Source organism: Phyllobates terribilis, unplaced genomic scaffold (assembly GCF_046119375.1).
Source record: "Phyllobates terribilis strain yellow unplaced genomic scaffold, ASM4611937v1 Scaffold_4__5_contigs__length_816908805, whole genome shotgun sequence".
NCBI lineage: Eukaryota > Metazoa > Chordata > Amphibia > Anura > Dendrobatidae > Phyllobates > Phyllobates terribilis.
This window is the reverse complement of record NW_027362764.1, coordinates 516,009,667-516,036,602: the sequence shown is the minus strand read 5'-3', so window position 1 is coordinate 516,036,602 and position 26,936 is coordinate 516,009,667. Positions and strand designations below refer to the sequence as shown.

The 26,936-nt window shown below is 41.5% G+C and overlaps 2 protein-coding genes across 2 annotated transcripts; one reads left to right on the top strand and one right to left on the bottom strand.

Moving 5' to 3' along the window:
* Positions 1-333: 333 nt before the first annotated feature.
* Positions 334-7,507, bottom strand: ACOT13 (acyl-CoA thioesterase 13). The gene is made up of 3 exons (XM_073678867.1): positions 7,217-7,507; positions 3,778-3,962; positions 334-608 (listed from the first exon to the last, which is right to left on the bottom strand). Exons 1-3 carry the CDS (start codon positions 7,298-7,300, stop codon positions 452-454), a joined length of 426 nt encoding a protein of 141 aa, XP_073534968.1. The 5' UTR covers positions 7,301-7,507; the 3' UTR covers positions 334-451.
* A 115-nt stretch (positions 7,508-7,622) lies between these two features.
* Positions 7,623-26,620, top strand: TDP2 (tyrosyl-DNA phosphodiesterase 2). Its single transcript, XM_073678866.1, has 7 exons — positions 7,623-7,852; positions 11,616-11,734; positions 13,447-13,623; positions 15,647-15,738; positions 18,185-18,303; positions 24,498-24,668; positions 26,090-26,620. Exons 1-7 carry the CDS (start codon positions 7,703-7,705, stop codon positions 26,369-26,371), a joined length of 1,110 nt encoding a protein of 369 aa, XP_073534967.1. The 5' UTR covers positions 7,623-7,702; the 3' UTR covers positions 26,372-26,620.
* The last annotated feature ends 316 nt before the right edge of the window (positions 26,621-26,936 follow it).

Genomic DNA, 26,936 nt, shown 5'->3' with positions numbered 1-26,936 from the left:
AGTCCTGGCAAGTGGGCAGTCACGTAACTCCAACTTATCTTCTATTGAGCGAAGCAAAAGACAGTCTAATCGTCTCGTGACATACATGATGTCACAATTTGGCGGTCTGGTCACACAGAGTGACTGCAGACTTTTCATTTCAGACTGGAAAACCCCTTTAACAGTCGTTCTGTGCCTATAATTCTATTGCACTATATAGTATGTGATTTCATTCTGTATAGATATGTGCACACAGTATGTTATATTAAGATATAATGAGGAATGAAAACTATAAAATGCTTTCATTTAATTAAGCTTTTTGCCGCAATGTAAAATAAAAGTGCAAAAAAAGAGGACATTAAACATTGAATTTTATTAAACGGAACTATATGAAGGGTGAAAATATAAACTGAATGGAGTGAAAATTCTCAATACATATTTTTTCCAAAGTCCTTCATTAGAACTTAAGGTTCTAACTTCCAAGATGTTTTGTGTGCCTTCCTTGTGCGATAAGTTTCCCCGTCTCTTTATTAACCAGATCTACAGTGGCAAATGCCAGCGTTCTTCCTTGCTTTAACACTTGTGCAGTAATCAGAACGGATTCTCCAATTTTGGCAGCATTCATATACCTTTAAGAGAGTAGAGGAAATTCTAGTGATTATTTTTTGGAGCAGTTTTAAGAACACTTGGCGAATAAACCCCACGATCTTTCCAGAGTCCTCTCCTCTCAAGTCTGCCTCACGTCTCAGAGAGTTTGGTGGTCCAAAGGTCATGGAAACCACAGAAAACCCTGTCTTAATAATTGACGATTCAATCATTGCCTAGACAGTATGAATATTCATGACTATATGTAATCACTGAATTTCTAAGAATGCTTTGTCACATCATCAAATTACCTTCTCACTGACCTTTGTCACAGATTTCTCATATTCTCTCACTAGGACTTTGCCCAGTTTAAAGGACAAGAAGTCCCAGCATTCAAAATGTGTTCTTAATGCTTTTTTTTGTTTAAAACTGCTTTTTCATTCTCAATTAGACAGATGCATGGACGCGTTTCGGTCCAAACTTTGTAATTTTCAACTGCCTATGGGTTGGCTAAAATATGTTCATGTATCTGTCTTGTTGAAACTAAAAAATGGCATTTTAAGAAAATAGAAAGTATTATGAAAACGCTGTGACCAGACTTCTTGCTATACTGTCTGTGGAGGATCACATCCTCGTCCATGAACAGCACTGGAACATACAGAGTGTAGACTCATCTACTTGACTACAGAGTTAAAGAGGTTGTCCAGGCTTATGGTACTGATGACCTCACCTTGGATAGATTAATATCAGACTGGTGACATCCGGAGAGGTGGGATTGTAAAGTGTTGACCTCTATCAGGATGGTGGGTGTTCATTAAAGAGGTTGTCCACTACTTTTACATTGATGATCTGTCCTTAGGATAGGACATCAATGTCTGATTGGCCAGGATCCGACACCCAGCACCCCCCGCCGATCAGCTGTTATCGGTGTCGGCCGGAAATACTCACTTGCCAAGCTGCTCTGTCTTCTGGTAGTGGCTGAGGCTTGGTATTACACATCCGCCTCTTATTCAAATCAATTAGAGGCGGATGTGTAGTACCCTGCGGCGGACGCTATCAGAAGACAGAGCAGCTTGGCAAGTGAGTACTTTCAGCAGGCGGCCAACGCCAATAACAGATGATTGGCGGGGGCGCCGGTTGTCGGATCCCGGCCGATCAGATATTGTAATCAATGTAAAAGTAGTGGACAAACTCTTTAATATCAGAAGCAAAAACAACCCCTTTAACAACTATTTTTCTCCAAGGTAGGAGGCTGGATAAGTGTATATTATGGAGACAAAAAAAAAAAAAAGTATGTGATTGTGGCTTCAGAATGGACACTCACAGACTGAAGTGGAATTAATAGGATTGAAAAATATGAAGTTGGGACGTAAACCGTGTAAAATCAGCCTTAGGGCTCGGTTTATGTAGGTTCTTCATATTGATGCATAAGCCATCGTCTTATGTATTGGTATGTGCATACAACGTCTTTTAGACATACACGAACAGCCAAGTTTTTCAGGAGGAAGATGCTTCAGCATTTTTACATGGCCGTCATATGTTCATTCTTTTGAGCTTTAGGTCAGCGCTTTTTCAGGCAGAGCGTATCCGCTTGAAACAACGTCGATTGCACATGATTTTATATGTAAGCATGCAATGGTTTTTATTTGGTTTCTTTTTTAAAGAATCCAACAGAAAGAAAAAATACGACATGCTCCATTATACTTTTCCGTTTTCCTCAGAACTCTGTAGTAAAATGCTTTGCAATGTCACATGATTGTTCAGCGGCTGAGAGTTCCTTTTTTAAGCCAGTTTCGCCAACTTTTTAAAAAGCGGTTGGAGCTTAGTAGAGAATGAATGTGGCCAAGCACAGCCGACAAACTTATTATTTAAGCCACAAAAATGTATCCCAGTCTGGCAAATATTTCTTGTGCTGGCTCATGGCAACTAAAAAAAATGAACTATATTTATGCCTCAAATAATTTCACACATCTTACTCCATTGTAACCTTCTTCAAGGCTGGCATACAAAATGCCAACCTTGATCAATCATGGCCAACAAATTCAGTGGAGCCTCTGCAATTCCCTAAACCGCCATAAAAACTCTTTGCGAAGATGCATGAGCCCTCAGAAACGTTTATAGCCACTTCTCTGAGGACCACTGGCGATTTCCATCAGATAAATTCCTTATTCTTCGGCTTTCAATGTAGCAATGAATGATATCCGTTCAAATAATGTAATGCATGGTAACCATGAGCCCTTCAGAACAGGGGCTACTCAATCTTAGTGGCTTAAAGGGTTGTTTCAATGTTGTATCTTCAGGAACGCATCACTCCCGCCCCCTGGCTTCTTTCTTTACTAGAGGCGGTGCGCTCCTCAATGCTGACCGTTCAGACTAGCAGTATGGTCTTACCGCTGGTCCAAACACTGCAATCTCCCATGCTGTTTAGTAGTGGCAGCATGAGAGAAGCTCAGGGGAAGAGATAGGTCGGATTCAGTGATGCCACCAGCTTCAAAGTGACCTGCAAGTGGTGCAAATGGCGTGTGACCAAAAGTATACAATTTGCATACATGTAGTCACATGCCGACCAGACGTGCGCAGCCTGCCTGTGGCCTACAGTGTGTAGTTGAAATTGCATAACTGTGGTCACATGACCGCCCATTCCTGGCGCCAGAAAATCCTGACAGTGCGCACTATGCATGCTGTGAGGATTCACATACAGTGACTGCAGGCTTGTGTCCCAAGCCTGGACAACCCCTTTAACTGACACATGGCTAACTGCATTAGGTTAAGAAACCAGAGTCTGGCAGAGAAGTGGTGTCTCCAGATTGGATGTAATTTCCCAAAATGACCTTTATCATCTATTCACAGCATAGCTAATGAATGTAGGATCAGTGGGGGCCCCAAAACTGATGCCCCCAACACTCACTAGAATCGGGTTCAATGTCTGTCGATCCCACACATTTTAAAATAAGCAGTGGTGCCCATGATTAATCACCACACTATTCAACCTGTGGCCTTGCCATGAGCAGGATCAGGTAACTCAGGAACCCCTGGCTTAGTGATCAGTGAAGCACTGATCAATATAGTTAATTGTCATTTCTTGGGCTACACCTTTAAAATTACGCATTGACCACAAGGTAGGGTATGAACCCTCTAATAATGTACAGGCATATTTCTCTAGAGAACTCCACCAACAGCCTACAGCTTATCACACCAGGAAGCCACACTCACGTGATGTTCATGTGCACACTGACTCCCGGAGCTCCTCTTTCTGTGTGCATAAGGGCAACGGTGGAAACGGTGTCAACCAAGGTAGCCGTGCAGCCGCCATGCATGGTGCCACCACGATTCGTGTGCTCCTCATCAACTTTCAGCTCACAGACAATTTTACCAGGACTTGCAGACACGAGCTGGAGCTGAGGAAATTCAGAAGCAACACCATATATTTTATTCACAAGAATGATGATCTGCTTTACCTCATCAAGTAAGACCGCACTCAGATGTCCGTGTTCTATCTGTGTTTTTCACGGGTACAACATGCACCCGTTATAGTCTATGGGGCTGTTCACATGTCCGTGCTTTTTCATGGACTGTGTGTGTGGCACCCCTGTAGGGGATTACCACAGGATCCATAGGTGCAGGGAGAGATGTACACTTGGGCACACACAACACCTTCCACCCCAGGTCTGAGGGGAGGAGTCAGTTTCCAGGGAGACAGCAAAGCGGCAGTTAGTCTTGAGAGGCGGGTGAAGGAGAGAGACAGAGAGCTGTTGGCCGGGGACCAGTTAAGCCCTGAACTAGGAAACTGGGCTGAGTTGTGAAGCGCCCTAGAGAGAGGGACGGAGGCTAGAAGGAGAAAGAGATAAAACTATGATCCCTTTAGCTCACCCGGACACCGGAGTCCGAGATTGCTATTAATTCAGGAATAGCATAGAAAACCCGGACAGATCAGGAGGATCTACTCCCCCTGAAGAAGGGGAAAGAGTTGCCAAACTTGACCAAGTATAGGACCAGGGGCCCAGAAAGAGAATTGGTAGCCCCAAGGAAAGGTCCTCATTGTCAGTTGTAGAGGAGGACCCCAAAGAAAGTGAAGGTGGCAGGTTCAGCTTAAGGCAGGATTGATCCCAAACAACGCACACATTGTTAGAGGACGCCTCACAAATCTCCAGAGTGAATATCTCTACCTGCACCGAAAACCTGGTTACCCTCCTGAACTGTACCTGTTACCGGACATCAGTAAAAGAAAGGTACTGAAACAAAGACTTAATGTGTGTGTGTGTGTGTGTCCCTACTTTGACATTACTGCCTATAGCGTTCGTACAAGCCGTATGCTGATCACCTCAGCAACCATACACAGCGCTGGTAACTGATTTTACCAGTTACCACAGGAGGCGTCAGGACACAATACTCCCATCATCCTCACCCCCAACCCTTTACTGACGGTCCAGGGCACGGAACCGGGAATCGACCAACCGTGATCCCCACAGAAGTAACCCATCCATCCCGGTATCCGAGTACCCCTACCCCTGTCGACCGACTCATGTGTCTGTGCAAAACTCACTGTAATGTCAGTTTTTGTCCAGTATCGCAGGTGAAAAAGGGCCAATACAAGTCTATGGGTCCATGAAAAACATATACAGCACACGTATTGTATTATTTGGTTACTATATGGTGGTAATATGTGGTCTGGTCATGGTGTGGCTTTATTTGTCCCTTGTATGTGGTCATATTTGGTCACTATATGGTGGTAATATGTTGTCTGGTCATGGTGTGGCGGTATTTGTCCCTTGTATATGGTATTATTCAGTCACTATGTGGTGGTAATATGTGGTCTGGTCATAGTGTGGTGGTATTTGTTCCTTGTATGTGGGGTATTATTTGGTCACTACGTGGTGGTAATATGTGATCTGGTCACGGTGTGACTCGGTCACTATGTGGTGGTAATATGTGGTCTGGTCATGGTGTGGTGGTATTTGTTCCTTGTATGTGGCATTATTCGGTCGCTACGTGGTGGTATTATGTGATTTGGTCATGGTGTGGCGGTTTTTGTCCCTGTATGTGGTATTATTTGGTCACTACGTGGTGGTAATATGTGATCTGGTCATGCATGGTATGGCGGTATTTGTCCCCGTTTGTGGCATTACTCGGTCACCAAGTGGTGGTAATATATGGTCTGGTCATGGTGTGACGGTATTTGTTCCTTGTTTGATATTATTGGTTATTTTAAATAATGTATGTGACACATTCCTGTGGTTGTCTAGTCTCAATTGCTATGAGCGCTACCCAGTGGTCATCTGTATGCAGTAGAAGCAATCAGATAACTGCAGCTTCTAGTCTCCTATGGAGACTATTGAAGCATGCAGAAAGTGTAAAAAAATGTTTTTCAAAATATAAAAGTTTAAATCACTCCCCTTTCGCCCCATTCAAAATAAAATAAAAAAAAAAACCACATACACATTTGGTATCGCAGTGTTCAGAATCGCCCGATCTATCAATATTAAAAAATAATTAATCCGATCGGTAAACGACGTAATGAAAAAAATTTCTAAACGACAGAATTACATTTTTTTGGTCACCGCAACAGTGTAATAAAATGCAATAACTGCCGATCAAAACATCGGATCTACCCCAAAATGGTATCAATAAAAACGTCAGCTTGGCGCGCAAAAAATAAGCCTTCACCCAGCCCCAGATCCCGAAAAATGGAGACACTACAAGTCTCAGAAAATTGCATCATTTTTTTTTTTTTTTTAGCAAACTTTGGATGTTTTTTTCACCACTTAAATAAAAAAAAAAACCTATACATGTTTGGTGTCTACAAACTCATAATGACCTGGAGAATAATAATGGCAGGTCAGTTTTAGCATTCCGTGAACGTGGTAAAAAAAAAAAACAACTGTGGTATTGCACTTTTTTTGCAATTTCACCGCACTTGGAATTGTTTTCCCGATTCCAGTACACGATATGGTAAAACCAATGATGGCGTTTAAAAGTACAACTCGTCCCGGAAAAAATAAAAGCCCTTACACAGCCATATTGACCAAAAAATAAAAACATTATGGCTCTGGGAAGAAGGGGAGCAAAAAACTAAAATGCAAATACGTAAAGTCCCAAAGTCCTAAAGGGGTTAAATAAAACTAAACAAAAATATACCTAAGAAGAGTATTGGGTATTATAAGAAATGCTTAATAGGTCAGAGTAGAGTAGGGCCCGGCCAGAAGAGTCTCCTCGTCCTGGCGGCGGCTTAAAAAATCTTTTGGCCAAAGCAAAAACTGCTGGCTATGTATGTGATCCGGTGTTGGACGGGAACTATTAATCTGTGATTGGTGAGAACGTGGTGCAGAAGTGGAGTTTTTCCAAGAGTGGGCAGTGGGACTGTGGATGATTGGAGGGGTGCGGCAGAGCTGGGGTGAAGCCTTGGCGCAGTCTCAAGGGGGCCCTGAAATTCCTGCTGGCAGCCCTGACCTCAAAACATAAGCCATTCTTATTTTAAGGGGTTGAAAAAAACCTAATACTGACAGAGGAGGCGTTGCCCAGCTCCACCAATCAGAGGCCAGTGCTCTTTGTTTCAGACCAATGTTTTAAATACAAGCAGTAATCTGATTGGTTGCTGCAGGCAATGCGCCCGTAGGATCAATGCAATGATCACTTAGGTCACGGCGCAGTATACCTTGCTCAGGACTCGGTCAAATCCGGCCCCCTCTCCTAAGACTTTGATCAGCGATCGTAACGTGCTCGTGGTTAAAGCGCTCATGACCGGTCAGCGCGATCCCGGAGCAATATGCGGCGCGTATACAGCTCAGGTCACCTCCAAGAGAAATTAGGCGCTGACGAGCCCTGCCCCCAACACGTTTAGGGCGTTGCTAAAAGGAGCTTCCTAGGCCGGCGCCGCAGGACAGCAGCAGCACTACAACGAGTTACGCAGAAACGGAGCAAGCACACGATAATTAGCAGGAGCTACTCATACTTCCGTGTTCCACACTGGAACGCAGCACGTGATTAGAACTTTACGGATTGGCTGTAATAGAGTACGTGTATCTCGTGATACTACTGGCTGAGATTTCCCAACCAATGGGATAATGGCTCAGTGCAGCAGCTGCGCTGATTGGACAGAGCCTTGGGCGTGCTTTCTAGACTTCTGGCTCCGGACTGTGGCATGGAGCTGCCCGGTGCTGTGGAGACCTCCCCGGGGGATGCGGTTCTGATAACGGAGAGGGAGCGGAGATGTGCGGAGTTCTCCAGCATTGCGGGCTGTGACCGGGCTGTGGCGCAGTGTTACCTGGCGGAAAATGACTGGGAGCTGGAAGTATGGCTGTGCGCCGGATACTCCCAGAAGTGGCAGGGGAGGAGGGTTCATGTGCACGGTGTGAACAGTGCTGTATGGAAACACTGTACATCCGCATAATCTGCAGGTCACAGCCAGCAGCTCCTATAACCCATCTGTGGCCACTTATGTTCGCTGCCTTCCCAGGACAATCGCTTTTTATTTTCCTATAAGGGTATGTGCACACGATGCCGAAATGAAGCAGAAAATTTCTGCATCTCCCTGGCAGAAAAAACACATGCAGATTGTGCATGCGTTTTTCCTGCGGAATACATGCGGATCCACATGCGTGGATCTGTACATCCGCATGTGGATTGACAAGCACTTTCCAAGCGATTTTAGCATCACCTGGAAAGTGCTTGACAACTAGGTCACACTATATAAATCCATGCAAACGGCGTATATAGTGTGACCCGAGAGAGTGGTAAAAATAAAAAATAAATATATACTTACCCTCCGATGGCTCGCACTGTCCTGCTCACTCCGTTCTCCCTCGCCGGCAACTTTAAATTGAAAGACCTGCCGACGTCAGCGTCACGTGACCCGTCACATGACTGACGTCAGCTCAGGTCCTTCAACTCACTGCAAAGTGCCGGGAACCAAGCAGGAGCGGTGCGCGGGCCGCCAGAAGGTAACTATACATTTATTTTTTATTTTATTCTTTTTTTACAGATTTTTTAATGGTACCTGGGTGTGGATGACTCTCCTCTCCTCCACACCCGGGTACCATCCGCACATTAGAACGCGCCAATTACGCAAGTACAGATGCAGTCTTGCTTAATTGGCGCGTTCTAATGCAAGTCAATGGTGGCGAAAACGCAGCGTTTCCGCAAAATTAATTGACATGCTGCGGATTTTTGAGCGCAGCGTTTACACTGCGGAAAAATCCACATCATGGGCACAGCACATGCGGATTTCAATTGGGGAACATTGCTGCCCTTCTACCATGCGTTTTTAATGCGTTTACGCAGCTGCAAAAACGCCGCGGAAACGCATTAAAAACGCATCGTGTGAACTCAGCCTAAGGGGCTAAGTAGCATTTTTTTAGTATCTAGTTCATTTAACATGTAATGTATTGGTAAACTAATAATAAAGTTAGATTTGGGGTGGAATGGAATAAAAGCCAACTTTTTGTTTAGTCTTAGGCCACGTTCACACGGTCAGTATTTGATGAGTTTTTTACCCCAGTATTTGTAAGTGAAAACCAGGAGTGGGTGATAAATACAGAAGTGGTGACTTGTTTCTATTAGGCTGAGTTCACACGATGCGTTTTTAATGCGTTTCCACGGCGTTTTTGCAGCTGCGTAAACGCCGCGGAAACACATTAAAAACGCATGGTAGAAGGGCAGCAATGTTCCCAAATGATAATCCGCATGTGCTGTGCCCATGATGCGGATTTTTTCGCAGCGTAAACGCGCTCAAAAATGCGCAGCATGTCAATTAATTTTGCGTTTTCGCCGCCATTGACTTGCATTAGAACGCGCCAATTCCGCAAGACTGCATTTGTACTTGCGTTATTGGTGCGTTCTAATGTGCAGATTGTACCCGGGTGTGGAGGAGAGGAGACTCTCCTCCGGACTCAGGTACCATTAAAAAAGCTGTAAAACAAGAATAAAATAAAAAATAAAGATATATTCACCTTCTGACGGCCCCCGGTCTCCTTCCCTCTGCTCGCGTGCAAGACTGAAGGACCTTCGGTGACGTCACAGTAATGTGACCGCAGGCCCTTCAGCGCAGTGTCTCGCGATATCCCGGCAGCCAGGAACAAGCCAGGAACGAACGCGGTAGCACACGCCGGGGCCATCAGAGGGTGAGTATAGCTTTATTTTTTTATTTTTAAACATTCTTATACGGTCACACTATATACGCCGTTTGCATGGATTTATATAGTGTGACCAAGTTGTCAAGCACTTTCCAAGTGATGCTAAAATCGCCTGGAAAGCGCTTGTCAACCCGCATGTGGAAATGCATGTGAAGAACGCTTCACATCCGCCTGTCCCTGGCAGGAAAAACGCATGTGAATCCGCATGTATTCCGCAGGAAAAACGCATGTACAATCCGCATGCGTTTTTTCTGCCAGGGAGATGCAGAAATTTTCTGCTTCATTTCTGCATCGTGTGCACATACCCTTATATTTTTCCAATGATTGTTCCACTCCTGGTTTTGTCTTACAAATACTGAACATGTGAACGTGGTCTTACTTTGTTGACTGTGCTGCAGAAATGACGTTAAAAGGGTCATCCACTACTCGACAACCTCTTCTTAAATGCTGACGTTCCACAGGTAAATTACAAGAAGCAAATACCCTCTTCTGGACCAGGACCATTCCTTACATGTGAGGTTAGGGCCATTTTGGGACTTTTATTTTTTCATCACTTATTCAGTTTTTTTGGGGGGATGCGAAGTGACCAAAACAACAGCAATTTTACAATTCTAACATTTGTTATTTATTTTTTTTAATACAAAACTCACCATGTGGGATAAATCACATGATATTTTGATAGCTCGGACCTCCCAACCCCACAAACTGTTTTTTGTTGTTTTTTTTTATTGTTTTGATATTTTTTCTTTTATAACCCTGCACCTTTTAAATACATTTCCATTTTGTGAGAGTTATTTAATATACAGTGTATGAAAAGGTTCCTAAATTGTTGGAGACCCCGGGACCGGACATTCTCAGCAGTGGAACTGCCAAGAACATATTTTTGTTTTCTACGGCACGGCCTCAGTGAATATGTAGTTTTATAGCGGAGCAAGCTTTCCTGGTGGAAGGGGTCCTAAGGTTAGATGTGCTGTGGATAAGTCATACCCCTTAAGTAGGGAAAACTCATTGGGGGGCAATTCATTAAGACTGCCGCTTCACACGTCAGTATTGGTGAAGGGCTGGCTGGAGTACGATGCTCTGAATTTATTAAAGGCGCAGGCCCTTAATGAATTTGGCGCATTTTCTCAGTGTCGTGCAGCTCCAGGGACTGAAGTAGCATTTCTGGCTTAAAGAATGCTGTCGCTTTTGCTAAATTTTGACGGGTGGTTTTAGCCACATCCCATCTGGCTCCTCCCCAGCTCCAACCATCTTGGCTGAGCTGTTGCAAACTAAAAACTCCAAAAGCCGCAACATTTTTGTACAACTCCATTTTGAAACTTTTCAAAGCATTCTGCATTAGAAGTTTTTAGTGGAAACTAAAGCTTAAAGGGAATCTCTCAGCAGGTTTTTGCTATGGAATCTCAGAACTGCATGATGTAAGAGCAGAGACCCTGATTCCAGCAATGTGTAACTTACCGGGCTGCTTAGCTTAGTTTTGCTAGAATCCCTGTTTTCTCTGCTTTAGATTTAGCAGTAGTCAGAATGCTGAGCTGTGTATATCCCCAATCAGTGGTGCGGGCAGGGTTACACAGATTAGCTGGACTGTCTAGCACACTATACCTAGGCTGGCAATGATAAGCTCCTGCTGATAAAACACTGATTGTGTTGAAACTACACCAAGTTGCTGAGCAAGTGACTCATCCCTGGAATCAGGCTCTCTGCCCCCACATCATACTGCTCTCAGGTTGAATGGCAAAAACCCGACTACAGATTCCATTTAAGTTTTTCCAGCGCTACACTGGCTGTCTTTCTTAACAGAACTATGCTGATTATGCCTCATGAGGAAGATGTAAGATATATATTTATCTTTATGTTATTATGTACTTAGTTTTTTTTGTATTTTCATATATTTCTTTATTTTTAATTTTTTTTAATTTTCAGAGAGCGGTTAACTCTTACTTTGAACCTGTATTCGAGAATCCTCCAAGGGAAGAGGCTTTAACTAATTTGACAAATCCAGCTACGTCAGAAACCATGCCTATAACCTCGTCAGACACGTGGTGAGATTAACGGGGGGTTATATTGATGTATTGTACATGAAGATGTGAAGCTGATTGGACAGCGCGTGCTATCAAAGTTCTTAAGTGGCTGGAGAACCCGCCATCTACAAGTCTTCTAAGGCAGGAATTTCAAACTCAAATACACAGAGGGTCAAAATTAAAGCCACGGGCCAACCTTGATATTTATTAAAAAAAATGTCTACAATTGAGAGAGTTTTTCCTTATCAAATATGATGAACCTTTTCATAAGGACACAAACTTAAAGGCGTTGTCCCATGAACAAAGTACATTTTAATTAATAGATCTTTGCATATTGGAATAATGTAATATGTTATGTAACAGCAGTAAGAAGCATATGGCTCAATGGCCTAATTTGAAATAAGTAATAAAGGATAAAAACCCTTGAGTAATAAAGTATGATGCCAACAAAAGTGCACTCCATACACAGTAATACACCCCTACAGTGAATTCCCCCCACAGTACCCTGCACTTACGCACAGTATGATAACCCTAGCGAACCCCCGCCCACCCCCCAATCCACCCGTCAAAGTATGGTGACCCCATCACAGTATGGTTCCCAAACTATAATCCCCACACAGCTACACTGTATCACACAAAGGTCTCCATACAGTATAATGGGCCCCACATAGCCCTCCATATAGTATAATAATCTTTCTTTATTTTTATATAGTGCCAACATATTCTGCAGCGCTTTACAGATATTATCATCGCTGTCCCCAACAGGGCTAACAATCTGCATTCCCTATCAGTATGTCTTTGGAGTGTAGGAGGAAACTGGAGAATCCGGAGGAAACCCACGCAAACACTGGGCAAACATACAAACTCCTTGTAGATGTTGTCCTTGGTGGGATTTGAACTCAGGACCCCAGCGCTTAAAAGCTGTAGTGCTAACCACTGAGCCACCGTGCTGCCCATATAATGGGCCTTGCATTGCCACAGTGTAATGGCCTCACATAGTCCTCCATACAGTATAATTAGCCCTGCATTCCCTTCCATACAGTATTATGACCTCACATAGTGCTCTATAAAGTATAATGGCCCCGCCTGGATTTGCGGGCCAAATATACTCACTCTGAGGGCCGGAGTTTGACGTGTGTTTAAAGAGCACTTGGCTCTTGATTTGTTTTTGATACGTGGACACTAGTGATGAGCAAGTATGCCCCATTAACTCTTTCGGTGAACACGCTAGGGTGCTCGCCAAGTATTTTGGCGTACTCGGGGTTTCATTCATTCATTGTTCGCCAGGCTATCTCTGCATGTGTTACAGCTGTCAAACAGCTGTGACACTTGCAGGCAGGCACGGCAGCAATGAATGAAACCCCGAACACGCCAAAATACTCGGCGAGCACCTGGATCTGTGGGAAAAATGGATAGCACATGGATGTCATCAGAGTACCTTTTTATTTTTTTTTTATTTTTACCTGTTTAGTGGGAGGAGGTTTGGAAATGTTATCTCTGTTTTTGCATCTGAGAAAACCAGATGCCCCAGTGATGGTAAAAACAAACACATGGACCAAAAATGGATGACAATCGGATCCAACGCACTGATGAAATAGTATTTTTTTTCCTCCTATGCAAGAATAATGGAAGTCTGAATGAGGCCTTATTTTTCTTTTACATCCAGTGCTTGACTTATTAGAGTAGGTACACGGAGCACCATTAATGGTCATGGTTTTGAATTTCTTATCTAGCATTGACTTGACAGAAGACGCACCAGTTGTCATAAAGCAGACACCTGCCGTAGAAGGTCCCACCACTTTGAACCGAGAAGACGAGAGCAACATTACTCTCCTTACCTGGAACGTTGATGGAATTGACCAGTCCAACCTTCAAGAGAGAGCTCGGGGGGTGTGTTCTTATTTGGCATTGTAAGTCTACATCTGTATTTTTCTTCTGATCATCCCTAATTTAGAGACTGCATAAATAATATAAATGGCAGATGAGACCTTAAGTAGTAGATTTTTTTTCAGGCAAGATGTGGGGAAGTTTCACTTCACTAAGGTTAGTGTACAAATGCCCTATAAGGCTGTTGAGTTTGATCAGGAGACGTGAGGTCGGTCCGGACATCACGACTCCTACTTGGACCGTGAATGTCAGACATGTGAATCCGGCCTAATAGCACAAGTTTTGACGACTTACTAACGTAAGAATTTATTACTGACCATTAAAATTTTGCTCTGGTTCTCCGTCAGCCTGAATATCTTAAGGATGCAATGTTAGGTCCAATGTGATGCGATAAGATAAAGAGTAAATGGTCATGTGACGTTTTATTGCAATGAACTCAACATGCAGGAATATTACTTATACTTGAAAGTAAATATCCTTGTGTCCTCTACCACCCTAGTTTCTGCACTAGACCTGTCGATGTATAAGATTTGCCTGGAGGGTCCCAATAAAAGGACTGTGTCATTAAAAAGTGACCTATTGTTTAAATCAGGTTTTGTTTTTTTATAAATAACTTTACAGCAGTCTCAAAATCCTCAGTCGGATGTACAATGACCGCTAATACCTCTATATTCAGTAGATAATACCAGATTCTCCATTCACAATAGGAGATGTCACAGCTCACCTTCCCCCTCCATTCACAATGACCTTTGCTGAGATCTGCGCATTAGCAGCAAAAAATTCTCCTCAATGTAGTAAGGTCAGTCAGTCTATCGCTGCTAATTTCCATTAACTGCTAAAAAGAACAGTAAGTAGGAGTCTCATATTAGCCCTAGTGGCCAGTGTGAAAATCACAATTTTTTTTTATTCTTTAATATACACTGCTGTTTAATATTCTCCTGCTGTTGTGCAAATGGAACAGACAACTGGTAGAAATGATAGGCAATTAGCAAGATACCCCCTATAAAGGAGTGGTTCTACAGGTGGTGACCACAGACCATTTCTCTGTTCTCATCCTTTTTGGCTGTTGTTTTTCTCACTTTTCCATTTTGTCATTGCTCTCACCCTTAGGGCAGGGACACACTGCCGTATTTCTCGTCCGAGTATCGCATGGTAAACCTCGTGCTGGCCGACACCTCTCCTTACCTGAGCTTGACAGCTGCATAGAAATCCATCATGCTGTCATTCTCAGGTCAGGAGAGGTGCCGTTCAGTGCGATGTGATTATCGCATGAGTTATACGGCAGTGTGTCCCTACCCTTAGAGGTACAGTACCATGAGGCGGTGTCTACAGAACAACCCACACAAGTTTCTCAGGTAGTGCATCTCATGCAGGATTGCACATCAATGAGAGCTGTGGCAAGAAGGGTAGCTGTATCAGCACAGTGTCCAGACCATGGAACAGATACCAGCGGACAAGCCAGTACACCAGGAGACATGGAGGGGGCCATAGAAGGGCAACAACCCAGCAGCAGGACCGCTACCTCCTCCTTAGGAGATCCCTCAGGAGAACATCCGCCGCCTCATCAGGAGCATGCCCAGGCGTTGTAGGGCGGTCATACAGGCACGTGGTGGCCACACACACTACTGAGCATCATTTCCTTGTCTGGAGGCATTTCCACTGAAGTTGGATCAGCCTGTAATTTCATTTTACACTTTGATTTTGAGAATTATTCCAAGTCCAGACCTCCATGGGATATTAATTTTGATACATTGATCATTTTTATGTTTTATTGTTCTCAATTCATTCCACTATGTAAGGAATATAGATTTACAACTGGAATATTTCATTCAGTGATTTCTAGGATGTAGTATTTAAGTGTTCCCTTTATTTTTTTTGAGCAGTATAGATAGTGATGTGAAAAATAAAAGTTGTTGTTTTTTTTTAATACATTTAGCATAAAATCCTGATTTTTAAACAATAGATAATTTTCTGATGACACATTCTCTTTAAATAATGTAGGTTGATATATCTATAGTTTTTTTGTTACTATCTGTGCTATTGCAGGTACAGTCCTGACATAGTGTTCTTGCAAGAGGTTATTCCACCATATTACGAATATCTGAAGAAAAGAGCTGTCAGCTACACAATCATTATAGGTATGTAGCTATTCTGACAACTCTTATATGGCTATAGTTTAGTTTTCGTTTTTAGCTTCATTTATAAGGTGTCTGTAGAAGAGAATTTTATTTTTTCAAAATTACTTCTCTGGGGATGGCACCATGTTGGAAATAGACCAGTCCTGTATGACATGCTCCATGCAGTAGGGTTTGTATTCTTCATGGTATCTAAATATGAGACATTTTTATAGTCTCCAGTGTTGGATCAGGGAGTAACTGTATGTACGTATAATGTTTGGCTTCTGCCTTATCTAGGCCTCCAGCAGTACAATAACCTCCTTATTAAAGGGACACAGAAGGTGCCCAAACATTAAATATCCCATCAATTCCCCCCTCAATCTTCTAAATGTAATTGATCCAATTTTGTCTCATATTACAGTTAAAGCCAAGAAATAGAGAAATATGTAAAGAAATATTCTCAGTTGTCTCCAGAGCTTAGCGCTGCTCCCCCTATTCCTTACTGTCCTGGATGTAGCGTTCGCTCCCCTGCAGTGCCCAGTTTGTATAGTAGGTCAAAAACCGAAGGAATCAACAGATTAACCCCTCAATGACCAGGTCCATTTGATTAACAGTCAAGAAAGCTGTATGAGTTCTTTTTTTTTTTTTTTTTTTGCAGTACATGTATTTTTTATTACCACCATGTTGGGGCAAATATCCATTATTGATTAGTTTATATATATATATTTTTTTTTTGAGTGAGGGAATGCAAAAAACAGCACTATTTTTCTTTTTCTTAGGGTTCATGCGCACGACTGACTTTATCGGACTAGTGCTATCCGTGGTTTTCACAGTTGAGACATGTTGTTCTATGGGGCTGTGCACATGTCCTGGTATTTATTTCCGAGGACGTTTTTTCTGTGAGATGTCCTATTTTGATCCAAGTGTCAGATCAAATTCGTCAGTGCAAGTCTACGGGTCCGTGGAAAACATCAGACCAAACTCGGGTGACATCCTAGTGCAGTCTGATGTTCATGGACTGACGTAATGGAGAAGGTGGAGAAACTTTTTTTTATATATTTTTTTTTTCTCTCCGCCTCTGAGAAAAACTGATTCCGCTCTGATCTAACTCTTATCAGAGTCTGATCAGCATGATCGGACCGTTTTTTTCCGCTTGGAGTGAAAACTTTTGTCTGCACCTACCCTTACACCGTTTACCGTGCATAAAGAATATCCGATTAATATCGTTCTACGGGTTGGTATGACTCCAGTGATAACTAACGCTTTCATGGTTTGTTAAATTTTTTTACTTCTGCACTATTAAAACATGTTTTATGAAAAAACGGACTTCTGTATCTGCATCCTGAGGGCCATAACCATTTTTCTCTCCAAGGTAGCTACATGAGTCCTTTGTTTTTCACAGTATGATGACTTTTAGTTTTTATCGATACTATTTTAGTGTACATATTAATTTCCTATCAAAGCAACCTGGGCTTCCATAACACCTCAGCAGTGCCACAGGCTGATCGCCTCCATGCCACGCCGCATTGATGCAGTAACTGATGCAGAAGGCATTTCTGCATCGTGGGCACATAGCCTTACAGGAATTCTACAAGACTGGCTGTTTCAGGATCATACAGAAAGTGCTGCAGATTATCAACCAGTGGGGGCAACTTCCTGGTTTAATTTACCCATTATTTTTCTTCTAGGTTTAGTGTTTTGCTAAAACACTATCCCTCTAATGATAGTGACAGAATGAGCAGAGTAATCTCATTATCTTTTCTGACCATTGTGGCCAGTATGAAAAAAAAACCTGTAACATTTCAAGATGTATTTAGCTAGATACTAATGAGAAAAAAAGTACAAAAATAAACTAAGTTTATATTAAAAATCTGATTTAAAAAAAAAAGTCTGACATTTTCTGATACATTAATTTTTTTATTTATTTTTTGTATATTCTTTATTTAAGAATGGTGTAAGGAAAAACGGAAGCATAGATAATAACAGTTGTATACATTTGAATGTAACAAAAAACAACGACATTCGTTTTGTAAATGGGGGACAATAACTTGAAAGTTAAGGGAACAAAATGGAAGCGAGGGGGGGTGGGGAGGAAAGGTGGGAGAGGGAAAGTCCTGTTGAGAACTTTCAGATAATTCACATTTGAGGAAGAGGATCAGAAAAACGGGTACAGATGTATACAGTATAAACGTATGGTAGTTTGTTGCTTAATTACATGCTTTATAGTATAATCTTATTTTGGTATTCGTGCCATTGGTGATAATTTTCTAGGAACTTGTCTTACTTAAGATAAATCAGGTGAGTTTTTTTCAAGTGAATTTATGCTATAGTTATTTCATGGTATGAAATTGACTTGACTTTTGTGTAAGTTTGTCTGTAACGACTGTTGGGAATATCATAGGGATATTTCAATGTGTCGTGTTTTTTTTTTTTGTTTTTTTTTTACTATTATTTGATAACTTTCTAGGAAATGACGATGGTTATTTTATTGCCATAATGCTGAAAAAATCAAGAGTAAGACTCCTCAGTCAAAAAATTGTTCCGTTCCCAAGTACAGTTATGATGAGAAATTTGCTGATCACAAATGTAAGTATGTTGTCGTCGCTGTCCGCTTTGGAAATGCGAGCTAAAAGTTCTATACTTTACAGACAAAGCTGTTATTAGGCTTGTCATCCTTTCTAGTATAGGGTATGTTAACACAGATTTTTGCGTTAAGAGCAGGTAATTTGGGGGGGAGGGAGACACTGAAACAAAAAATTGCTTTAAAATGCTTGAAAGACTCTTCCTATTCATTTTGATTGTAAAACCATTTATTTGAAGTGGCTCTCTATAGAATCCTCTACAAAGTAGGCACTGTCCAAGTAAAAAGCTGCAAAAAATGCTTACAAAAATCCTGTTACGAAACACTTTAAAAACTTTTCAAAATCCCTTCATTAAATGGAAAACTCTTCCGTAAGCCCCCCAAACAAGGAGCGTTTCCTAAAGCAGTTTCCATTAGAAAACGTATCGCTCTTCTCACCCTTAGCGTGCATTCAGACATTCAGTCAAATCTGTCAGATAGGACCACAATGCACGGACTGGCCGCGGGTCTCCTGACCTGAGCGTGACAGCTTCAAGTAAATATATGAAGCTGTAATCCTCGGGTCAAGAGACCCGCGGCCAGTCCGTGCATTGCAGTTCGATTATAGACGTCTGAATGCGCCCTTAGAGAAAACAATGGTTGTTATTACTTGTCTGGATTGTGTCTAATACCATTTAAACAGGTCTTTTTTTATGGATTGTAAGAATAGTGTGTGTTTTTGTTTCTTTTGTTGCGTAATGTCTGAAAAGCGACCCTTCATCTCCCTGACCTGTTTTAGAAAATAATAATAAAACCTCATTTAAATGGTCACCCAAAATGATATTGAAAAATGGTCATCAAAAGAGGGCAACTCCCCCCAAGTTAAGGTTTATCTGTATTTGTTGTGCGCTCTTCAATCTCCCCCATAAAATACCAATTCTGCAGCTTCTTTTCTTTCAACCCTTTCTGCCACCCTCCTGTTATTTCCTCTGGAAATGTATGACTGCATTGACAACTGGGGTTTATCATTCCCCTTGTTATGGGGGTGTGTCCCTCCACAATGATACTTTCCAGTCAGAAATGGCAGTGTCAGTAGGACACACCCAATTGGCGAAAGGAAATTATCTCTTCCAGTTGTCGGTGTTTTTCCTTTGCTTTTAAGGGGAATAACAGAGGAAGGGCCTAATTAGGGGAAACTAAAATTACACGTATATTAAAAATGTAATGACTAGTTAAAATTAAATTATTTAACTTATGCTTATATATTATTCCAATTTTACCCTTTAATGATCACAAATATGCCTTTTTACTGTAGTCATTATTGCAGCGCCACCTTTTTACAGTGGCACTTCAGCTATCCATTCCCCTCGATAATTTAGAGCCGGGGCATAGAAGAACGCTGTCATAGGCTTATCTGTCATCACTGCAATGGGCCTATCACTGCATTCACAGCCTGGCTATTAGGAAGAATCTGGGCTGTGTTCCCCTGCATCTCCCAGCCTCTCAAGTGTAAGGCTATGTTCACACATGTTGGGTTTTTCAGTGTATTTTGCTGCAGATTTTTATGCAAAATTTCAGCTGCGTTCTGCAGTACCAGCAAATTCTATGAGAAACCAGAATTCTCTGTTCACACATCATGTTTTTTGGTTGTTTTTTTTTGAGTATTTTGTGCCTTGGTTGGGTTTTTGGAAAATAGAGCATGTCAGTTCTTTCAGCGTTTTTGCACCCATAGGAAGTAATGGGTGGTGAAAAAAAAACACCAAAAGTGCACCACCATTTAAATCAGCGTTTTTGATGGCAAAATAGAATGGGGTTCTTTTTTTCACAGAGTTTTATTTACATACAGTACAGACCAAAAGTTTGGACACACCTTTTCATTTAAAGATTTTTCTGTATTTTCATGACTTTGAAAATTGTACATTCACACTGAAGGCATCAAAACTATGAATTAACACATGTGGAATTATATACTTAACAAAAAAGTGTGAAACAACTGAAATATGTCTTATATTCTAGGTTCTTCAAAGTAGCCACCTTTTGCTTTGATGACTGCTTTGCACACTCTTGGCATTCTCTTGATGAGCTTCAAGAGGTAGTCACCGGAAATAGTTTTCACTTCACAGGTGTGCCCTGTCAGGTTTAATAAGTGGGATTTCTTGCCTTATAAATGGGGTTGGGACCATCAGTTGTGTTGTGCAGAAGTCTGGTGGATACACAGCTGATAGTCCTACTGAATAGACTGTTAGAATTTGTATTATGGCAAGAAAAAAGCAGCTAAGTAAAGAAAAACGAGTGGCCATCATTACTTAAAGAAATGAAGGTCAGTCAGTCCAAAAAATTGGGAAATCTTTGAAAGTGTCCCCAAGTGCAGTTGCAAAAACCATCAAGCGCTACAAAGAAACTGGCTCACATGAGGACCACCCCAGGAAAGGAAGACCAAGAGTCACCTCTGCTTCTGAGGATAAGTTTATCCGAGTCACCAGCCTCAGAAATCGCAGGTTAACAGCAGCTCAGATTAGAGACCAGGTCAATGCCACACAGAGTTCTAGCAGCAGACACATCTTTACAACAACTGTTAAGAGGAGACTTTGTGCAGCAGGCCTTCATGGTAAAATAGCTGCTAGGAAACCACTGCTAAGGACAGGCACCAAGCAGAAGAGACTTGTTTGGGCTAAAGAACACAAGGAATGGACATTAGACCAGTGGAAATCTGTGCTTTGGTCTGATGAGTCCAAATTTGAGATCTTTGGTTTCAACCACCGTGTCTTTGTGTGACGCAGAAAATGTGAACGGATGGACTCTACATGCCTGGTTCCCACCGTGAAGCATGGAGGAGGAGGTGTGATGGTGTGGGGGTGCTTTGCTGGTGACACTGTTGGGGATTTATTCAAAATTGAAGGCATACTGAACCAGCATGGCTACCACAGCATCTTGCAGCGGCATGCTATTCCATCCGGTTTGCGTTTAGTTGGACCATCATTTATTTTTCAACAGGACAATGACCCCAAACGCACCTCCAGGCTGTGTAAGGGCTATTTGACCAAGAAGGAGAGTGATGGGGTGCTACGCCAGATGACCTGGCTTCTACAGTCACCAGACCTGAACCCAATCAAGATGGTTTGGGGTGAGCTGGACCGCAGAGTGAAGGCAAAAGGGCCAACAAGTGCTAAGCATCTCTGGGAACTCCTTCAAGATTGTTGGAAGACCATTTCCGGTGACTACCTCTTGAAGCTCATCAAGAGAATGCCAAGAGTGTGCAAAGCAGTCTTCAAAGCAAAAGGTGGCTACTTTGAAGAACCTAGAATATAAGACATATTTTCAGTTGCTTCACACTTTTTTGTTAAGTATATAATTCCACATGGGTTAATTCATAGTTTTGATGCCTTCAGTGTGAATGTACAATTTTCATAGTCAGGAAAATACAGAAAAATCTTTAAATGAGGTGTGTCCAAACTTTTGGTCTGTACTGTACATAAATAAGGACAGTGAAAAAAACACTGAAAAACGCAGCAAAACATGCATTTTTGATGCAGCTGATTTCCTGCCAGAGATTAGATTTTGCTGCAGACTTGTGACTCTGAAAAACCCAACATGTGTGAACATAGCCTAATTCTGTGAGAGTATAGATGAGCCTGCTGGGAGAACTGTTCCTGTACAAAATAAATAGATAAATACATTTTACACTATTTTTTCTAACCCTAACTAGGGTTATGGCTAAGAGAAGGGCTAGGGTTATAAAATCGCTACATTTTTCTTTTTTAATTGTAATATGAATTGTGACAATGTGTAACTTTCTAATTTGTAACATTTTATGTTTCAGTACTAGGCTTATTCTTCTATACTTACACTGTGATCTGCTTGTCAGGCCATATGCAATTTTCTGAAATTGATTTATTTTACATGTAATAAGGGAAATTCAATGTATTTTAGATTCTATACTAGTCCACAAAAATAACATGCACCAGCATGATATCCATGTAATCAGAACAAATAAGGGATTAAATCCCTAAAGGCAAAATTAGTAAAAATATAATTTAAAATTCTTACACATTAAATTGAAAAACTGTTTTTGCACTTTTTTTCTTTACTATTATATAATACTATTATATTTAAAAAATATATATTATACAGTACTATATTATGGTATTATATGATAGCAAGGGTTCTGTTTTTTTAGCACCAAAAGAATGCACTGTTTCTTCTGAAAAAAAAAGTATAACCAAGTTCATGGGGTTAAATTCCAACATTGCTATATTTGCTTTGGACATTAACCCTTTCTCGACAAGATGTTACATTCAAGTCTGAAGACCCGCGGCCAGCCTGTGCATTGTGGTCCATGTTGCACAGATGTCTGCATGAGCCCTTACAGCATTTTTTTTCAGCAACCAAATAAACACAATTTTGGGGTATTTAAATATTTTTTTTTGTTTATGGTGTTTACCAATCGGGTTAATTATTTTTATGCTTTGAAAGATCAAACTTTTCTGGATGCTGCAATACCACATGCATGTCTATTATTTATTATCTTTATTTTTAATGGGCGAAAAAGGGGTTGATTAGAAATTTTTTTTTTTTATGGTTTTTGTATTTTTTTTTCCCATGGTTTTTAAACTTTTTTTTTATTATTTATTTTTTATTTTATTGTATTTCAGTCCTGTGATCGTCTGATACCACAGTATTGATGCATATAGTCAAAATCAAAGTCTCCTTTAAAGCCCAGCCATAGGATGGGTTTCAAGGGAGCGCCGTAATGATTGGCACAGAGGTCTTTAATAGACCCCGGCTGTCATAGCAACACATCTGCGCACCGTGATCACATCACGGGCACGCCAGTGGACGCATAGAATGATGCACCCCCATGCCAGCACACTGTTAATGCCGTTGTCAAACTTTGACAGCGGATTTAACAGGTTAACACTTGTGGGCAGAGCTCTTCTCCACTTGTGGTTGTTAGATGCAGATCCTGGCTGTAACACACAGCAAGTACCCTCCAGGCACGGGGCGAGCTCACCCCGTGAGCCCGCTCCATACACCCACTACAGACTTGTGCCGTACATGTACGGCGGATGTAAGTAAGGGGTTAAAGAGTGTGTTAGCCCAAACTGACAGTACAAAATAAGCACACAACTTTGTAGGGAATACAGGCATTCAAAGGCTAAGCAGATTGTGTTGTAATGGCTGCCTCCTTTCTGCAGAAACTAAAGTTTCATCTTTTGTTTCTACGCCAGTGTCTGCCGGCTCTGCCAACCTTTTTGAAAAGTGAGCAGCGCTTAAATGAACATGTCCAAGCGCGCCCAACAAATTCATCATACTATATGCCACAAAACTGACGTAAATTACGACAAATGTATGCAAGCCCCTGAGAGGAGTAATAAAGCATAAAGCGCCAGTATTCGTGAATCAAGGTGAGGTTTTTATAGGGGCTCTTTTTCCTTATAATGTTATTTGCTTAGTTTATCTTGTAAGTTTGGGTTGACACACTCCCTTTCACTGCTCGGAATGTATCCAAGAGGGGAGAGAAGGGTTCGTTACATTTTTAGAATGATTTTCATCAGTAAAACAATATTCCGTTATGTCATTAATTAGAATATTTATGTACTGGTGTTTATTAAATGTTTAAGGGGTAACGTTTCTCCTTGTGGAGAGTGACATACCGGCTCTGGCATGTCAAGGTAAGGAGGCTTATTCGCCGTGCAATGCTCCTCTGGGAAATTTAATATGCAAATTGCCTCTTCAGAGAAAGAGGACTTGAACTCTATAGCGCCACCTATTGGAAGCAGCAATCCTACAAGTCACTATAAACCCTTTAACGAGTCGTGCAATATGACTTAAAAACCAAATCAGAATCTTAATTTGCAGACACAGTGTTCTCATACTTTGCACTGATGAGCGCCAACAGCGCGAAACACCGTGTCTGCAAATTGAGATTCTGATTTGGCTATTATCCTAAGTCATATTGCACGACTCGTTAAAGGGTCGATTGTGATTTGTAGGATTGCTGCTTCCAATAGATGGAGCTATAGAGTTCAAGTCCTCTTTTTCTCTGAAGAGGCACTTTGCATATTAAATGTTTCTTTTGTTCCTATATGCTTTTCTGTGCCTTGAGTATTCTATTTTATGGTAGAAATCCTTTCAACTCATTCCTTCTTATTTCTTTTTTTTTTTTTTTTTCTACTGTAACATGAAGAGTAAATGTGACTAGTGTTTGCTTTTATAATAGGTTAATATCTGTGGGCAGAATATTTGCCTTATGACTTCCCATCTAGAAAGTACCAAGGAACATGCAAGTGAACGTCAGAAACAGCTGCAGATTGTCCTGAAGAAGATTCAGGAGATGCCTGCTTCAACCACTGTCATATTTGGTGGAGATACAAACCTGAGGGACCAAGAGGTCTGTTCCAATCACCAGTTTAAACTCCTCATTGAAGGGGTTGTCCAGAATTGTCCACAGGATAGGTTATTAATATGAGATCGGTGGGGGTTGTCAGGGCAAAGCAAAGCAGCCGTGTACATTGCTTAGTGGCTATTGCTGAGTACTGCAGCATATCATCTATTCAAGTGAATGGGAGATAAATCACAATACTTGGTGGTGACCACTAGTGTACGGGGCTGCTGTGTTCTGCCTCGTTCACTGCTTAGTACCGTCCTGTACATTTTCAGCTCATCTTAAAAATACGTCAATTGTTCAGTCCTGGACAACCCTTTAAATGATTTTGTTGTGCTTATTGTTTACTCAAATATCATGTATAGAATGTAAAGCTTATATTATAACTTGACACCAAGGGTCCAATTCATTAAAGAGGTTGACTAGTCTTGTGGTCAAAGTCTGCCATTAGTCTATGTGGGTCAAGTAAAGGCAGTGATGGGATTTGCTTATATGTGGTCATATGCCAACCAGACATGCTCGGCCTCAGTAAATACTAGTGAATTTAGCAACTCTGAACACCTCTAGTTGGAATGTGGCCAGAAATTGAATATTTGTGGTCACATGACTGCCCCGTTCTCGCTGGAAACACCAGAGAATCCTGACTGCTTTCAGTATGCGCTTATAAGGATTCAGAAGTCTACAGTCACAAAGAGTGACTGCAGACTTTCACCACAAGACTGGAAAACCCCTTTAATATTGGGCTTTCCTATTCCATTCTTAATGAGGGCCGTGCAGGAGTAAGATGTATGTGCCTAATTCATTAAAGGGGTTGTCCGGTCCAAACCGATAAGTTTGCAGTCACTCTGTGTGATTGCAACCTATGAATCCGCCTAGCGCACGCAGTGTGTGCTTCGGGGTATTCGCTGGTATCAGACCCAGGAAAGGAAGGTATGTATGAGTTATACATACCCCCGGCCAGTGGGCACGGCCTCGCTCTCCATACACTTGTGTCTTGTTACCACTCCGACTTTATGGTCACGTCACAAAACGGGGCGTGGCCTCAGCTCAATAGACTCAGCTCAATAGAAGTGTATGGAGCAAACCAGCACCTGCTGGCCGGGGGTATGTATAATGCATACATACCCTCTGTTCCCAGGTCTGAAACAAGCGAATCCTCGCAGCGCACAGTGCGTGCGCTGGGGGGAATTCATAAGTCTGCAGACTTAGCTGTTTGGACCAGACAACCTCTTTAAGAGACATGCACCACATAATAAATTAGTTCAAATTAGGACTGTTTTTCCACATTGGTGTCTTGGCTTCCACTCCATAAGACTAACCTACTGATTTTATAAAGAGGTTCCAAAGTTTTCAATAGTGAAAGTGTATGTGAACAAAGCCTAATAGACTTTAAGTTAACGCTGAAATATTTTTTCCCTCTGTTACAGATTGGAAAAATTGGAGGCTTACCAAGTAATATTTTGGACATTTGGGAACTCTTGGGGAAACCCGAGCATTGTCGCTATACTTGGGACACAAAGATGAATAACAATCTGAAAGCCTCATATACTTGCAGGCTACGGTTTGACCGTATATTCTACCGAGCTGCCGAGGATGGGAGTCAAGTTGTTCCTCACTCTCTGGATTTAGTTGGCACTGAAAAGCTGGATTGTGGAAGGTTTCCTAGTGATCACTGGGGTCTCTTTTGTGTCTTTGATGTGATTTTGTAAAAAGTCGATCTGAAGCTAAACTCCTTTTAAATCTCATTTAATTAAGCTGTTTGATTTAGACATTTTCTTTTTCCTTTGCCAACTATTTATATGCAAAAATGAGTCCTCTCTCATGTGGGAAATGTAAATCTTTTTTTATCCCCTGTACCAATGTCATTAGGAATGTTTTTATTGTGTTTCAAACCATTTTGATTTTCTTAAATATTAAGCAAATATCTAAATAAATAAAACCACGGTGCACAAAACTTATATTGTGTAAGTTTGTTACTTTGTCAAAGGGGAAAGAAAGCTTCCCGAATCCTAAAATAAGGAGTTCCATTGCATTCCTTCTGCATATATAACACAAATGGGTACACTATTCTGGCATGGAAATGAATTGTAGCAACATGTGTCAGCATGAGCTATACAGTCACTCGAATAATCACCAAAAATCATATTTATTACACACTATGTCCCCATGTTTACTTATAATGACACATTGATGTTTAATACATATTCTATATCTTCATGCTTTTTGTTATTACCATGTGGCTTTTTGTTCAAAATTTAATTTCCTGTTCCTGGT